The sequence below is a fragment of the Manacus candei genome, unplaced genomic scaffold (genome assembly GCF_025592945.1).
Source record: "Manacus candei isolate 608988 ecotype Guabito, Panama unplaced genomic scaffold, ASM2559294v1 h1tg000048l, whole genome shotgun sequence".
NCBI classification, from domain to species: Eukaryota; Metazoa; Chordata; class Aves; order Passeriformes; family Pipridae; genus Manacus; species Manacus candei.
The window spans coordinates 10,305,184-10,322,455 of NW_026138096.1; the positions used below are offsets into that span (position 1 = coordinate 10,305,184).

General features: G+C 43.1%; 1 protein-coding gene across 2 annotated transcripts in view; it reads right to left on the reverse strand.

Moving 5' to 3' along the window:
• The window catches only part of LOC127476098 (charged multivesicular body protein 3), a 32,925-nt gene extending 16,134 nt beyond the window's left edge, over window positions 1-16,791 (reverse strand). The window contains exons 1-4 of one of the 2 annotated variants that reach the window (XM_051798571.1): window positions 16,425-16,791; window positions 14,170-14,309; window positions 4,540-4,655; window positions 290-2,321 (exon numbers count right to left, since the gene is read on the reverse strand). In XM_051798571.1, the coding sequence (XP_051654531.1) occupies window positions 743-2,321; window positions 4,540-4,655; window positions 14,170-14,309; window positions 16,425-16,650 (2,061 nt within the window). In that variant the 5' untranslated portion in view covers window positions 16,651-16,791 and the 3' untranslated portion in view covers window positions 290-742. Of the gene's footprint in view, window positions 1-289; window positions 2,322-4,539; window positions 4,656-14,169; window positions 14,310-16,424 lie in introns of those variants that run through there. The other variant, XM_051798574.1, reaches the window with a different exon arrangement.
• Window positions 16,792-17,272: the final 481 nt, after the last annotated feature.

Consider the following 17,272-nt stretch of genomic DNA (forward strand, 5'->3'; position numbering starts at 1 on the left):
GTTTCCATGTGGAAAAGCAGTTTGTAATCAACTGGAAAACCACTGGTCAAGCAGAGAAGCACCTCAATGCAGCAGACTTATGAAGGAAGTAGTTCCCAGTGAAACACCATTGCCTTCTGCTTGGCCAGTGGATAACCCTGGAGCAATGAATTCCTGTATCACTAGGAGATGATTTATTAGTCACAAAAGTTGTGTTATATTTTTATTATCTTCACAGATAAATCAGGCCAGCAAGACATCCGTAACCATACACACAAAATATTTATCAAAACAATTAACATTACAAATCTCCTTTTAAAATAATTTATTTCACTGATTTCTTTTTTAAATGGTACTGTCTTACAACATACATTATTCAACAAAGATGTGCTGAACAGACTCTAAAATAAGAAACACTTAAATTAAGCAATTGTCTCCGATTAGAATTTTGATTTCACCTACATCCTAACTTGTAAACGTTTGCTGGAATACACTTCTGTTGTAGGCTTGATTTTTTTTGTGCTTACAAAAAAACAGCATCAAGTTTCCAGATGTTGAAAAGAACAAGTTATTGTACGGCAAGTTTGCATTCAGTTCAACATACAAGGCAACCAAATGATTCTGTCGTTAACGTTAGCATCATGTATATTTTAGTTCACTGCACTAACATTTAAACTAAAAACTTCAAACCACATAATCTCTTAAGTGACTAACATTTAAAAGGCAAGCAGTAATACCCCGAAAGCTTACGCAGGACACACAGCTAAGATGGGGGGTCGCTCGACAAAGGCTGAGGGTGTGTGTATGGCTGCTTTTTCTTGTAGGAAGCCCACCTGCAGACGGGGCAGCAGTGCCGCCCCCCCGCCAGCCACATCATGATGCAATTCTGGTGGAACACGTGGCCGCACGGCAGGCCCATGAGCAGGCAGCCGCTCGCGAAATTCTCCAGACACACCACACACTCTGTACAGTGCAACATCTCGGGGGGCCAGGCCGACCAGTCTGGCTCCATGTCGCCTGCGGAGCTGCACGAGCCGTAGGACCTCGCTTTCCGTCCGCATGGCTCGGGATGACAATATTTGTTGGCACACGGGCAGGGCCCGGCGCCGCACCGATGCTCTGCTCCGCTGCACCTGTGAAACGTGCTCAGCTCATCGTCCTCTGAGGCCTCCCTGTCGCTGCTGAAGACCTCTTTGTTTTCACTGTCAGAGTCACTCTCGCTGTCCGGAAAGGTTTCCAGCATCTCCTCATCGGAATGGGTGCCGAGACATTTAAACCTCCACATGGGTAAGTTTTTTATGTAATCGGTTGGTATCAGAGGGTGAAGCCAGAGATCGGGGAAAGCCAACCGCTCCAAGAACAAATCCGGGTCTTCATCCCAATCCGAGTCGAAAGGGAAGTGTTGAAAAGAAGCAATAGGATGAAACAAGTAGCTGGTGTACCAGTCCCACAGGCTCGACAGCCACTCCAGATTATTAGCATTTACTTCATCAGTGTTGTTATTGCGTCTTCTCTTCTTCTCAAAGTAATCGATTAGTAAACCATGACCAAGGTACGTGCTGAGGAAGAGGGCTGGATGTGAGGAGTAGAACATCCAATCGGCTCTCACCCAAGAAGCCAAAGTAGTTGTGTTAGAGTACCTGAAGAGTTTTAAGCTGTACTCATAAAAGCTGTCTAGGTAGGGTAGTTGCAAAAAACCTAACACTGGTAGCCAGGAAATAATTAACAATGAATTATACGTCCCTAAAGTGCTTATGAGAACCACAAAACGCTTTATAGTGGCTCCTTGGGTAATAAACAGGTCCATCCAAGCCATCAGATTAACCAAAACTAAGCTTAAAACAAATAAATCGTTAACTTCTGGTTGTAGCGAGCGCAAAAAGGAATCCATGGCACGTAGTGATATAAATTCACCAGTGTTATTTCCATACCTGTAAATCCCCTCAGGAGTCCTAAGTATGTACGATGGCGTCTTGTAGACACCAATTTCTGCCATGTAGCTTTTGTTGTCCCAGTTTTCCACGTTCACAAAAATAAACTCTACTCTCCCAGTAAACTTTACACTTAGTGCAGAGAAGAACGCCGGGGGCTGGTCCAGGTTGGCAAACAGGTATATTTTCACCCGGTACTGGTCACTTCTGTTCCATTCTTCTTTCAAGTGCTCGGAGTTGTAGATGGTTTTGATCCGAGAAGCGGCGTGGGCTGTGATCCACTTGAAAATGTGCTCCACTTCGATCCTGTGCCCGCTGTACTCCTTAATCATGACTTTTCCCTTGGAGGTACTGGTTTGTGGAACCGACATGATGAGGGTGGATTTCAGCCAACCCCTCCTCTTGCAGTATCTACAAAGAAAACGGCAGGTTAGACCACAGAGTTTCACAGGCCTGGAGCTGTCCTTGAATCTGTGTTCTGAGCCCAAAAATGAGACATGCTAAGCACCTGGTCTGTTTGCAGTTGCTTTAATGAAGCTGACACGTGTCCACTTCCTACTGGGGCATTTTGGCAGGATGCAGACAGGCTAAAGGGTGAGGTGAGGGAGCTCACCACAAAACCAGCACAGCAGGAAGCAGACACATTCTGCTGGATTATTTGGCCTAAAAGAATACCCACACTGTCTGGAAGGCAGATGGCTGAACCCCAAATCCACACCTAAAAGAAGAGGATCTTCACGGCTGAACCCCCAGTCATGGTCCAGACCTCCCTAACTATGAGATGAACCTGATTACTCAGAAGATCCCTTCTCTCCTACCAGGATCACTACACCCAATTTATGTAGTCCTCCTTTTAGGAAATGCCTGGCAAGTTTCAACAATCAAAGCATGACAGAGTCAACAGGCACCCAGACTGTTCCGAGAACCCTGCATATGAAAATAGGAACCACCAGCCTCATTCACCATCCATCTTACCTACACTCTCTCTGGTTTTGATCTGTCAACATGTGTTTAGACAATGACAACTCCTCACCTCAGGAATCTGAATGTAACATTTTTAGAAAGAGCTGTAAGATATTACCCTGCTAATGAAGGTATCCTGACTACTGCAGGGTGCAGTGTTCTGCTGAATTTCAGCTCCAATCTGAATAAAACTATTCACGAGGGTTTACTCAGCAAAACATTTCTTGTATTAAAAAAAATCTAATTCATTTAAAACATAGTATTTGATCAGAACATTAAGACTACTTACAAGCTGTGCAAAGAGAAACACTGCCAATTTTTTAAGATGTTCAAATACCAGCGTTTTGATAAGACAAGATTATTTTGCATAAGCACTACAAAGCCTAAGAATTTCCTCTTACAATTAACTCTGAGATTTCTGTAAGCATTTAGGACTTAAGCTGTGTAAGATGTGCGTATCCATACATGCCGCTGGAATTCTAGACAAAGTCTCCAGTCATGTAAAGCAAATGCCTCCAGCAAAATGTTCAAAAAAAGCCTATTTTTACAGCAGCAGAGATTTATTAATAGCTTCTCTGGCTTTCCTCTTCTTCCTTGTTTGAAATCATATGCAAACACAGTGACTCCTGCACAGCACACTGCATGTTGCCCAAGGGTGTGTGCCAGTTTACATATAAACATACATTTGTCAGGGAACAGGATTTGTCAGTAACTCTAGGAAGCAGGCACTGTTTCCAAGGTTCATGCTAACCTGGTCTCCCCTTTCCAGATGGTGATACAACAACTCTACAACTGATATATTCGCCTTTGTCCTGAGCAAGCATAGTTCTGTTGCAGAATAATTCGAATTTAGTAGTAGAATGGCTAAGGCTTAGTAGGAGAGTAGGCCCAGAAAGCAATGCTTCAAAGTAGTAAGCTAGCAACCTTGTTTGTGAGTGTGGAATGTGCTGAAGAGATGGCAACAATAATCAAAGGATTAAGGCAAGCATGTATATAATGATTTGTTACCTGGGATGTGGTAAGGGTCTGTTAATCAGTTTCTAGGGGTAAGACAGCTTAAGTAAAATTTATGATTAGAATAGATGATTATTAATTGTTATCAGTATGAAGTATGAGCTTGCTTGTAACTGTTTTGTTGTAGAAATTGCTATGAGCTTGTTTGTAACTGAATGTAACTGTTTTGCCGTGGAAACAGCATGTAAACTTGTTTGTGTATAAAAGTTGAACTGAGAATGGAGGTCTTCGGAATCCTGACTTGGGACGCTAGTCCTCAGGTTCCCGGGGCCCCGAATAAAGCACCGCATAAACCGGCACTCTGTTGGTTTGTGTTTTTATTTGTTACGGGCAACAGTTCCAGTCCCTGAATGCCTGGACTGTAAGGCCAAACTCTCCTGTTCATTCTTTTCCATTGCTGTGTCACGCTCTCCATGGTCTAATCATGCATTTCCCACACGATGCTTTAAGAAGCTGCAGAACTGTGTTTATGAGGCTGATAAATAATGTAATGGAGAATTGTGAGCAGACTTTAGTAGAGATAAAAACATGAATAAAGTCACCTTCTGTCACAGGTACTTTTATAACACAGTGAGCCCTTGCTGTAACAACAAGGGAACACAACTGAGCCTTAAGATATTCTCGGGATTCAGAAAATCCTTTAAGGATATACCTGGGGTCACTGGAACAGTTAAAAGTGCCGGTACGTATTCCAAATCTTGACACTTTCTTCACCATTTTCTCCCAATGGACTTTACCCACCAGTGGGCTTCTGTCATTTGCTATGACCTGTTGCCAAAAGGAAATATTAGTTTAGTATCACAGTCAGTTTGCTTCCTGAAATAAAAAGGAAATTCAATGAAAACAGAGAGCTAGTCACACTTGATACTGCTTTCCCCTTCTCTCAGGACATAGAATAGATGTGTACAACTGGGAATCACCCTAAATGTCTTAGGAGAGTGAAGCTCTAAGACACAAATACAGTTTCTGCAGAAAGACAGAAGTGCATCAAAATATTAAGTACCTAAAAGGAGCGGTAGTTACTAAAACCCTTGTGAAAATAACAAAACTATCATTAACCAGTTCATAGTAGGGGAGAAAGGAAGAGGATGCAGCAGGTTCCTCTTCTGTGCAATAAAAAAGACCATAATTTTATTATAATTCTCCATCAAAAGTTACAACATGCCAAAGAAATGTTGTCTCAGAGCAACTAAATGAGTTGGATAATGTATGTACCTGGTACCAGATTAAACTGCCAACAGCCACTCCTGAGTGGTGGAAAACAGTGATTAAACTCCCAGATAATGCCTAAAAATCTTGACTCCTTCAAGCTTTGCCAGTGACTCACTCTGTAACTTTATATGACTGTTCCACCAACTCCAATGCCCCATCTGGCCATTTCATGATGATAATCCGCCGTGATATATCCCAAGGTTTAATTTGTTCTAACCCAGTATATTAAAGTCGTACTTCAGGTTACCTCGCCGTGAGCTTCTGCTGACACAGATGATAAAGAAGCAGCACTCATCCTCCGACCTATAACTGTACAGGGAAGGGAAAAAAAATCCCACAAGGAAAAGAAAACCCTGCCTGTGCCTGCAGTTGGCAGGTAATTTTGAATGACATGACTGATCACGCACTATTCCATCGGCCGTCGAGTTATCTATTTTAGAAGCGCCTCACATGCCTCTGCAGGCTTAATGGCAACCACTTAAAATATATTTTTAAATTAAATTTTGAAAGTTCCATTTGTTAGGTATTTGTTTACCCGCCATTAAACTTATCCCAGTCGTCTTCTGACTTAATAACCTCAAATGTCAGTTTGCCCCAGGAAGTTTGTCTGTCACCATGATTAACAGTTCTCTATGTACAGACCTGGAAAGTGTGCCTGGCCTTTGAGACTCAGAAATATTATCTGCTTTGTGGTAAGTAACATCCTCTCAGAAACTTAAAATAATTCACCAAGCAGAACGCTCTACAAAGGGAAACAAACTGAAGTCACAGATTACACTCCCATTCCACTGAGCCTAGAATGTTTAAATAAAACCAGAGGTGAACATCTAGGTAAGAATCCTTCAAGTTATTCTCAAAACACACATATCACATAGAAAAGCCTTTTTGATTAGCTAAATGTAACCTTCAAGCACCAAGACGACCAACTGGGAAATCTGTTGTATTACTGAGGCTTCTTTACATCACCCAATGTAACTGAAGCAATTACTTCATATATTTTAAACTTCTTCCTTTCATACACTTCAATTAAAAGAGAACAAATTCATAGACACCTTAAAGCCAGAATATCCTCAGAGCTACTACTGAGAGCATTCTAATGTTATGTACAGGAAGACAGATCCTGCTCACTGTTTCTTCTGTCTGACACTAAAATATTCACTTAAAGTGTCAAGAGAAGGAGATTTATTGCAAATAAGAGTCATCGCTATGTTTTACTGTCATCTGGCTGTTTGTACTGGTGAATTTTTTGGCACCAGTTTAATTCCTTTCCTAAGAAAAAGTCTTTCCTTCTGGAGAAAGTTATTTATGCTGAAGGACAATGACAGAACCAGCAGTCTGTATTTTGTAACTACACAGAGGAACCCTACTGGGGTTTTGCACACTGAAGCTCTGTAAAATTCCTTGGGCTCATGCTTTTTTATATCATTATGGAAAAAAAAAATCCAAATAAACATATCCACTGCAGCTGCTCCTCGCAGGCAACACCCACTTACAGCACTGGGAGTTCACCACATGGAGGCAAGGGTTTGGAATTTTGGAAAGCAGTCATCACCTCTGTGGATGAGGGAGTCCAAGAAAATACTGCAGGTTAAGCAATCACAATGCAATTCAGTTTAAATTAAAAATAACCTGCAAACACTTGTAACAGATTTTATTTAAGAAGTGTGAATTTTGATAAGAAAGAAACGTAGCTTAAAAACCTGTGACTGAGGAGTCCGGGAATTTGAATGTGGAAGAGGCCTGGAAAATTCTTCAAGTCCATAATGTTAAAGCTATGAGGATTTTAAATAAGGGGAAAAAAAGAAGGGTTGTCAAGTCCTGTACCTCTTCCTAGCAATCACTTCCAGAGAGATGTTAGAAGTAGTTTGACAATCTACAAGGATTTAAAGAAAAGGTCAAAAGGAAGAGCTATCAAAGCAAGATATGCAAGAAAAAAGAGTAAGGAGAAATGAGCAATTCAAGTTAGACTGTACAAAGACTATTACAAGCTGTACCAAAAGGTTCTTCAGTCATATGAATAGGAACAGAACTGGGGGAAAAGCAGCAGGATCACCATACAATGAAGACAGGATAGGAATGTAAGATAATTTTCTTTTTAAAGTTAAATTATTGCTATGACTCAGCTTTCAATGAAGAGGAGATGGCTGGCCATGGACCAGTGAGCAACTTCATGGGAAGAGACTATCACCCGAAGATGGAAACAAAACTCAAATAACACACACCAGAGTAAGCAGGAAACCTCCATCCCAGGACTGTAACACAAGCACACGAAATCACAGGAGAACCTGTGAAGATTTCTTATAACCCCCTGTCAGGCTAATTCACATTTTGACAGCAGAACAACAAGTTAGTAGCTATATTTAAGAACAAATGAAAAAAAAAATCCCACCAATTTGATCTCAGTAGGATGCAAAACTACAGAACAAATTTTAAAGTTGCAGAGATGGTTGCATTTTCCACCCCATTCCAGCATGCAATTACTGAAGATGTATCATTCCTGACTGAGAGCTAAACATCCCTCTTTTCCTGGAGAAGAAGAACCGCATTTCAAGTGTAAGAAAATGCAGTACCCCATTTGTAGTTTGGTAGAGTATCATGAATTATGCCACATGGAAAATTTACATGAGAACTAGAGATAAACTTCTATATTGAGTAAAAAAAAAAAAAAAGCTTTAAAGTGAGCAAGAAATTGGCTATGGCAAGAAGACATCAAAATGCCAGCAAGGTGCTAACAGGCTTCTTAACAGATTTACCTTAGAGCTCAGTTCAGCAGATATTCCTACTAATGCCCTTCCTGCGGGAGCCTGAAGTCTCCCAAAGCCATTTGTGCACGACATAAAACTGGGAAGGCACATCTGTGTAGGAAAGAGGATTATAACACCATGCAGGAAGAGCTGCACAAATCTTGTAATGCAGAGTGTCACACATGAAATTGAGTTCAGTAATGAACAGGACACTCGGGGAGTTCATCACTCAGGAACAGCAATGGGAGGAAAAGCCTGGGGCTATCAGTTGCTCCACAAGAAAACATGAGCCATCAATATTAACTGGCTGCAAAATAAGCAAAGCCCAGGATATATTATACCCGACAAAACACACTGGTTGACTGACTGCACATACTGGGAGGAGTGGGACTGACATCAGGAGTCAGTGAAACTAAAGGGCAATGTCAATTTATGCCGGATAGGAACAAATTAGCCATGAATACACCCAAGCCAGAAGTCAGACACACATTCCCAGGAAGAGAACAGTCGACAGGAGTATTTGGACAATTTACAATGTAAGAGAGACACACTATTTAATGTTATAGAAATAAAGCCCGAGCTCACAAGAGCAGGCTGGCACAGCTGAGAAACAAACACCACCTCTGGAGGAACACAAACACAAACCCTTCCAGCTTTTCTTATTATTAGCTATGTTCACAATCTGTAACGTATCACATGTCAGAGTGACAGGTAAGACAATGAGGGTAACTCAATTAATCCATTAATCATCTTAATGGGCTAAGAGAATCCAACAGGATCACAGTAACCCTGCCATTTAACAACCTGACATCACAGAACATATCTGCTCCCGAAACTACACCTAAAACAGGCCAGAGGACTGGCTCTGACTGCAGGGTTTGAACTCCCATCTCTGTATTTGAATTATTCACTTCTTTAGTAGGAGAAGATGCTGGAGAGAAGGACGGGCTCTCACTGAGCATCCACCCACAAACTTCCTCTGAAGTCTCAACCACGAGTTTCTTCATACTCCATCTGTGAATTTGGGAGGACCACACCATATCCCAAGAGCTTGGGAGATTCTCAACCAATGACTATGAAATTCTGCAGGATAAGTTATGCCACTAAGATGTGCAAAGTAAAAATGGAAAGGTGGGGGTTTGGAAATCTCCTTTATTGCTACATGTTCTGATTGAGATTTCTTGTTTAGCTTCCACAAATCCCAAAGAAAGTGGCTTCCAGGTGCCACAGAAAACAAAATGCAAATAGAATTTGACTAGGGACACACAGCACTGCAATTGCTGAAATCCTGATTTCAACCAACATTTGAATAGGGAGCTTTTGCACTGGAAGAGTTCTCCTGACATTCAATTACACAGAATTATCCCAAAAGAGATTAATTAAGTAATGAATAGAATCGTTTTGATCTATATGTTAAAGCAGTCACAGTAATGATCTTAAAGAAGCAAACAGACTTGAAGAGCAACTACCCCAGACACAGAAAAATACAAACACTTGGAAAAATAGGACAAAGTCAGCAAGGCACTCTGCCTCTCTTGCCTAATCTAAAACCAAAGTGTATTGTGTAGGTGCGTTGGTATTGCAACAGCTACTTTAGAACCATCATCAATCCAGCTGCTCCTTAATTTGCAGTTATCATTAAGCATTTTTAAAGATTATTTTATGAAACATACATTGTTAAAATAAAAGTAAAAATTGAAATTGGCTCAAGGAAACAGAGCTTACGTTAAGAGTTTGCTATAACAATGCAAAATGCAAAGACAGACTCCTCTTCAGGTACCCCTGAAGGACTTCAGCATGACATGATAGTGACCTCACTTGAGCATTCTGCTGCTTTCTGTGCATTTAAATCAGATCTTGTTCAATCTCTTTCAGGCAGGTATGCAGAGAACTCAAAACAGGTCACAGTAACAAGATTTGGTCTCAGTAAGTTTTGAACCTCCCTCACAACTAAAAATGCTAAAATATCACAAAGCATGAGAATGAGTCAGAGAGGGGCAAATGTAGAACAGGCTCTTCATGGTATTCCAGCTCTCATTATTTTAACCAATTCTAGCTGAGATACCAGGTGTCAGAAACACCTGCTCACACCAAGAGCACACAATTTTCAATACACATGAACAGCCAAAATGTGGGTTTACAGCTTAGCCACAAAGTGCTCCTCAACTCTGGGCACTAGGGCACTGTGACAGGCTTTAAACTTTCAGGAAGAACAAAACCTATGAAGTGAGAGACACTATTCCCTGTTGCATACACACACACACACACATACAGAGGGTTCTCCCAGATGCAGTGAGTCCTCACCCAGCCCCAGCAAGTCACTCTCTGCATGAAGCAATACAGACATTCGAATTGGAAAAAAACTATGGCTTTGCCAAAGTCAAAACTGATTTCTAACTGATTTAATGAACAGGTAAGGTTGTATGTATGTGAGAACTGTCAGTCTGGCTCAGCAGTTTCCAGTTTGAGATACCCACAAACTCCTCGTGCCTGCGGAGGGTAAACGAGCAGAGAAAGCCCAATATTACTGTACAGAGTCCATGCACACACTGGAAGATTTTTAGGGCTCCACAGAGATTCAAAAACTCTAGTCTATTAATTAATTAATTCTTATGTGCTTTTCATAGAGCCCTTTCTAATCAACAGCTATGTTGCCAACTGTGCTCCCGTAGATAAAAGAGAAGTAAAAGTTCTTGGAAAATTCTCATTCAGAATACAATTAATTACAAATGGACTGGTGAGTTACTTATTAAAAGTTTGGAAAAAAGTTCACTTATTCCAGAGAATGTCAATGAGTTTCTACATGACTGTCTGCACTTTTATTAACTCTGAGACATCTCACTCTCTTGTTTATTATCTTTCATTGTGCTGATGGAACTGAATTTCTGCATAGTTGCTCTTTCCTAAGAACTCACAACTGGTTCAGAATCCACCCATATGGACTGGAGATATCTGGAGATCTCTTGCTTTTCTGAGAAAAGAGATTTTGAGAAATCAGATCAAAATAGGCAAAGGATGACATCCATCACAGCACACAACAATTAACCACCTCAAAATTACGTGGAGTTTCTCAAGGGAGGTGGGGTGATCTATGCACCTGATCTGAACAGCTCAGTTAAGCTGTCAGTTAAGTCAGAGGTTGAGAGTAAATGAGCCTCTGTAATGAATTAACACCGATTCACAGGCAGCATGAGAACTATTACATTCCAGCTGATGGTATTCTGCACCCATGGCTGGATGTGAAGCCTCTCAAGAAGGAAACTGAAAGCTAAAAATCAGGTATCCTGTGGTAAATGATCCTGAAGGTCTATTGGAAAAGACAGAAATACTGAATGATGTATTTTGAAATGAATAGAGTGTTTCTACTTCATTTCCTTTTAGCAAGAACAGCTAATCACCTGGCAAAATCCAAAAGGCAAATATAGCAATTGCAAGCAAAAGAAAGAACGAACAGACCACCACCACCAAAGTGTTGTAGGCACATCCCTTGCACTGTGACTACACCACTTGAACTAGGAGCTGAGACGCAGAATAGCCTGCAGCATTTTACATCCATAATAATGGTCTTTTCACTTCTACTAGACACAATCAAAATGTTTGTTCCCGTAATTCAATGCCAAGAAGAAAGTTCCCTTTACTTCTCTCTACCACTACGTTACAGTAGGGACTTTTAAAATAAAAATATACATTAACTTAGATTTTAACTTCATTCAAAGAGGATTTTTATTTGCAGCTCACTTACTGCAGGTTTTTAAAAAGTCACAATGGCTATGATACTGTTGGATGTTACAGGTTTCTAGAGACTAACGAGAGAGCACGAGCCATACCAGAGTCTGGAAAAGTAAGAACACTCCGTGTTACTCCTCTACCAACAAGAGAAGCAGCTCCACAAACTACCACTCACCCTCCCTGCCAGCCAGAGCAGTGCACAGCAGCAGCTGGCAAGCAAGAAGAACGGCATAAAGGGAAAGGTGATGAGATCATGAGCTAATAGGAGAAAGAACATGCTGCTGTCTGTGGCTCTACGGAAGCGCCACACAGGAGCTGTGAACAGCTACACTGGTAAACAAATTACCACTGAACAGGGATGCTTTGCATGTGGATTTCCAGAAAATAAAGAAACAAACCCACAAACACTGATTCCTTGTGTACTGACTTGGACTTTCTTCAAGGAATTCATCTCGCTGACTCTGGATGACAAATTCACATCTCAATTTGTGTCACACACATCAAGAAGTAGAAATTGTTTCCTCTTTTCCCTTTGATTCTCTGCAGACAGTGACGGCTATCACACTGCCAGCCTGTGCCACACCAGACATTTCATTTACAAAATAAAAATCATCTTCAGAGTCCCAGTCTTCCCATACAGAGTTATGAAGTGTTCAAAACCAACTCAACCAACAGCCACTGCACCAGCTGAGCCAGAACTGCTCCTCTCCTTCTGCTCCTGAAAAGGATCTGGAGATCCCTTCTGCTTCCCAGTCAGTAGCAACAAAGAAGGGGAATCTCTGACCTTGCCTGTGCTCCCAAGCCCATCCACGAGACATCCTCACTCTCCACTGTTCCCTGCCTAAATCATCGAGCTGGTTAATTAGCTGTGAACTTTCCACAGGATGCCTAACGGTAAAGGAGGATGGGCAAGGGTTAGAACAGGGAAGAGATGGTAAAAACTGGCTCTGCAGGGACAAGGCCTAAGAAAAAACAAGGAAAAACCTGTGGAAGGACATGAAGAAACCCAGCACAGGAGTTATCCAGACAGGAGTTACAGTGGGGAATGGAGCAAATGAAAACTCAGAAGTGATGAAAACTCGAGAAGCAAGAATGAAAAATAGGAATTTGACATGTCTTGTGGTTTTTATTGTAGAGAAACAGACAAATAGCGTTCAGTAAATTATTCAGTAAATTCCACTAATTTTTTTTTCCACAGCTATTGTGACCAACTGAATAGCTGTGCAAATATTCCCAGAATGATGACAACATTCATCACACTAGAGATATCAAAGCACAGCCTATCTGATCTGCTATTAGGAAGCCAGTGGAAAATATATTACAAGTAAAATTCTGCAAGCAACAGACAACAACCATATTTTACTCTTTTGAGCTGCATGGGGAGAAGGGAAGGTTTTTCATAGCATATTCATGCTTGTACTTATCAACTAGCTTGGAGACATGTAAACTTCCTTTCAGCACTCTGCTTCAAGAATGCTCTTCTGCATGATTTAAACCTCAAGCTTGGATTCAATAAACTGCAAATACATCTTTTCCAAAACACAACTGCCATTTCTAGTCTGAAGGTAATCTGTTCTCTCACTGTCTATTTGGGGGTGAGATCTGATGTGGTGACAGTGCAGGTCTAATAAATGGATTATCAAGATTTAATGACTTCCTGTTACATAGAAAACATGAAGCGAGACCAGAAAAACCAGGTGGGAGCTATCAACTGAACAATTAATTGCCTGGTGGAGAATTCTGATTGCCTGATGTGACTGTTAGCAGGAAACTTATGCCTTAAAAAAAAACAAAACCCTCTTACTAACAGAAAAGTTGACACAGAAAATAATTCTACGTTTTGGTCTGGTTTACTTATGTTCTCAGGAGTGATGATGAATTGTTTCAGAATCCAATCTGAAAAAGTCTTTCTTTCTTTTACTAATTGATCTCTTATTCTCATGCAGCCCTGGGGGAGCACACTCCATAACTGGTGGGCCCAACAGGTTTGGGAGAAGGTTAACTTTAAGCTCCAAGAGTGTGTTGTAGAAGCAGCCTGCTAAGCCTGGGAAGCAGCACACTGAGCTCTTGCCTTTGTGAAAAGCCAACAGAGATTTTACAAGTGCTCTAAGCCACTTAGATAAACAGAAACTTAAATCGGTTGGGTCTGAGCCTGTAAGGCAGCCAAAAGGAAGAGCAGCACCAGAAGCACCTCTCCTGTGCCAGCTGGGAGCATCTGTGCTAATGCACCTACTTCACATCACACAGGCTCTCAGAATACCAGGGCCAAGGACTTGCATACTCTGTGTACTTAAGTGTGTGCTGCTTTGCTTGTTTTCTGGTTCTAAAGTGCCTGCTTTTCAAAAAGCAATCCACAGAATAACAGGCTTTATTTTTCTTCCTGATTGTATAGGAATTCTGGCACTTCCAGCCTCTCCTGCGTTTTTTTTTAACAGATTTATTCCTCTATTCCTTATCTCCCGGATATAATTTATCTTTGTCACCAGATCTCTCTGTTATATATTTTTACAGCTAGTTAACTACCCTCATAAACTCCTCCTTTGAAACACATTTGGAGTGTGATAAATATATAAAAAGGAACGATCGAATTTCTATACCTGTACCAGCCAGATCCCATCTTTTGTGTCTTCTACAAGCTCATAGAAGTGCATTTCACCACTAAAGTTTGTACTGGAAACTGATTCAGAGGCCTCTTCCTCCTTGAGAGCTGAATAAAGCTCTCCTTCCATGAGGTCTCCTGAAAAAGAGACAATTGGAGAAATTCAGTTAAAATGGCACTTGAGAAAGATGACTTTATAAATTCTAGTAACAGTTTAACTAACTGCATTTGCGTGGTTGCTCAGAGAGCCTTTTCAGTGCAAAGGTAGCTAAACTTTAAAGTTATTATAATTCCATCTCTAGTGATATGACTATGAACAACCTGACTTCATCTGTCAGACCGCAGAAGACATGAATGCTCTGCTTCTGATTACACAGAGGTACCACACATGCAACTGAGCACACAAAGGAATAGAAGAACATTTTCTAAGCCTTGTTCTCTGCACATAACAACGTTCAGTGGCTGAGAGCAATTCAGTTTGATGCATCTTTGCTTTCGTTTCACTGGATAGCAGTTTTGCAGCAAGCTACACTGATAGTTCAGACTTCCAAAATTTTAATCAATAATTTTGTACCAAAACTCAGTGTTGCTCATCCTATTGCAATTAAGAATCTCAGGCAGAATAATTTAGCTGTTGGCTTCTGTTTGCACAGTTGGGAAAAGTTCCCATGAACTCCAATTGCAGCGACCTAAAGAGCTCACAGTAAAATTATCCGATAATGTTTCCTTCATAATCTCATTTCCTTCTCATGTCTCGTTTCACAATCATTACAAACGCTGTTAATGACAACCAGCATTCTAGTAACTAACCTATTAAGCTTTAAGAAATGAAGTCTCGTCCAAAAATGCTGTTTCTTTCAAAATATAAAAATAAGTGTAACAGCTGAAACCCTTGAGGGGCTTCCAAAAGAGGAAAGGAAAAAAAAAAAAAAAAACACGGAAAAATGCTGCAAAGCCTGCTGGTATGAGAAGTGTTTCCATGACATTTGAAGAAGTTGGTTAATACAATTTATTTGGAGTTAAACACTTCCCTGCAGCATATGCAACCCAAACATCATGACATCATGAAAGTACCTGACAGCCAAGGAGTGAAAGGGATTGGAAACACCTACCGCTTTTTTTTACTTTTGCTTTTTACTGTTGTAGCAGCAAAGCTAGTAAACAACATAAAAACATAAATAAACAATGAACAATAACAGCAAATTGGACTTAAATGCCCAGGATTAATATCAATTATTTAAACTAGCATTTTTAAAGTTAAATGGAACTCACTGTTATCCATCCAAATCCTTCTCCCTTTCTGTCCAGACATTAAGAGACCCTCACTGCCTATCCTGATTGCTGGGATTTCTCTCTCTTCTGGATCAGCAGCCCTTCGATCATTGATTTAAAAGCAGCTACTCACATTTTCCTGCTTGGCTGGCACTACAGCTATTACATCAGCTCCATCTCCCAGTCCTCGGGGCCAGCTCCCCCCTGCTCCAGGCAGCACCCTTACTTTCAGGACACTTCTGTCATTCCTTGCATCTCCACTGCTCTTCACCCTCCACTGTTCATCACTCCCCCCAGAAGTCCACCTCCTTCACCTGGTTTTCCCTTCTTCCCGAAACGCCTCCCTGCTTTTTTTTTTTCCAGGCTATTTTTTATATGCAAGATCTAGTTCTGCTCCCCCTGTATAAAAACACCTCATCCCTGGGTACCCAACCCTTCTGCTCCTCATCTATGAAACCACCGCTTTCCTCGGGGCCCATCTTGACAGCCGTACCTGTAATAACCCCGGGAAGCGGGCAGGAATACAGGGAAGGGACCTGGCCCCAGCTGTAAACAGTGATCCACTGCAGCTATTGGGGTTCTTTCCTCTGTTTTTCACGGCAGGCGACATTCGCTCCCATCTGTGCCACCCTGGGTGACCCGACCGCCCGCAGCGGAACCCGAAGGGAAGGGAAGGGAAGGGAAGGGAAGGGAAGGGAAGGGAAGGGAAGGGCCACTGCTGGTGCCCCGTCCAGCGCAGGCCTTTCCCTCCGCTCAGCCCGCCCGGGCTCACAACGCCGCCGGGGTCTGACCGTCCCCCCCCGAGCTCCCCGGCCTCCCTCCACTAATCCCCGAGCTGGGGGGTCCAGCCCGCTCCCCACACCCGCCCTGCGAAGGGAAGCAGCGCCCGGGTCTCCATCCCAAGGGCGCCCCGAGCCCCGCGGGGGTGGCCGGGGACCGACCTCCGTCCGTCCCTCCGGGTCACGGGGGAGCCCCGCGTACCTGACTTCTCCACCAGCTCCCGCACATCCTTCTTCTCGGGCAGCCCCGAGTGCCCCAGCCCGCGGCACTCCAGGATGGTCCGCAGCTTCCTGAAGCTCAGCGCCACCGGGTCCACCAGCTGCGTGGCGAGGAAGCCGCTCTCGTACCACGCCACGGCCTCGAACACCCGGGCGAGCACGAAGAGCGCCAGGAAGTAGAGCAGCAAACAGCACAGCTTCACCCACATCTTCCCGGGAGCGCCGAGCCGGAGGCCGGGCCGGGCAGGGAGGGAGGGAGGGGAGCGGGGGCTGTCAGGGGAGCGGGGCCGCGGCCCCCCCGCCTCCAGCCCGCCGCTGTCGCTGTCCCCGCCCCGGCGGAGCCGCGGAGACATAACAATGACGTGAGCGGCCGGCACCGCCCCCTTCCCCTTCTTCCCCTTCCCCTTTTTCCCCCCTTCCCCTTCTTCTTCTTCTTCCCTTTTACCCTTCCCCTTCCTCCCCCCCGCCGTGATTCAGCACCGCGGCGCGACCCCGCATCGCCGCGCTCGGGGGGCGGCAGCGTCCCTGCCCCCCGCGGCAACTTTGGACCCTGCGGCTGCGCCTCCTGCGAGGAAAATAATATAGAAATACCTCGGATATCGGGGAGGGAGGGGGCAGGATCCGACCCCGACCCACGCGGCTCACGAGAAGAAAAATATTTACGGAGCCAGAACGGGGACGATTTGTTCGGGCAGTTTTAGGACAGCTTAGTGGACACAGTTTATTTGGATTCGGGCTGCTGGGTGTAGGGATGATCCCTCCACTCCTCATTCCCGCAGGCTAGGCTTGCTCCCAACCCTGCTCCCAGCCCTTGGCTGGCGCGAAACCAAA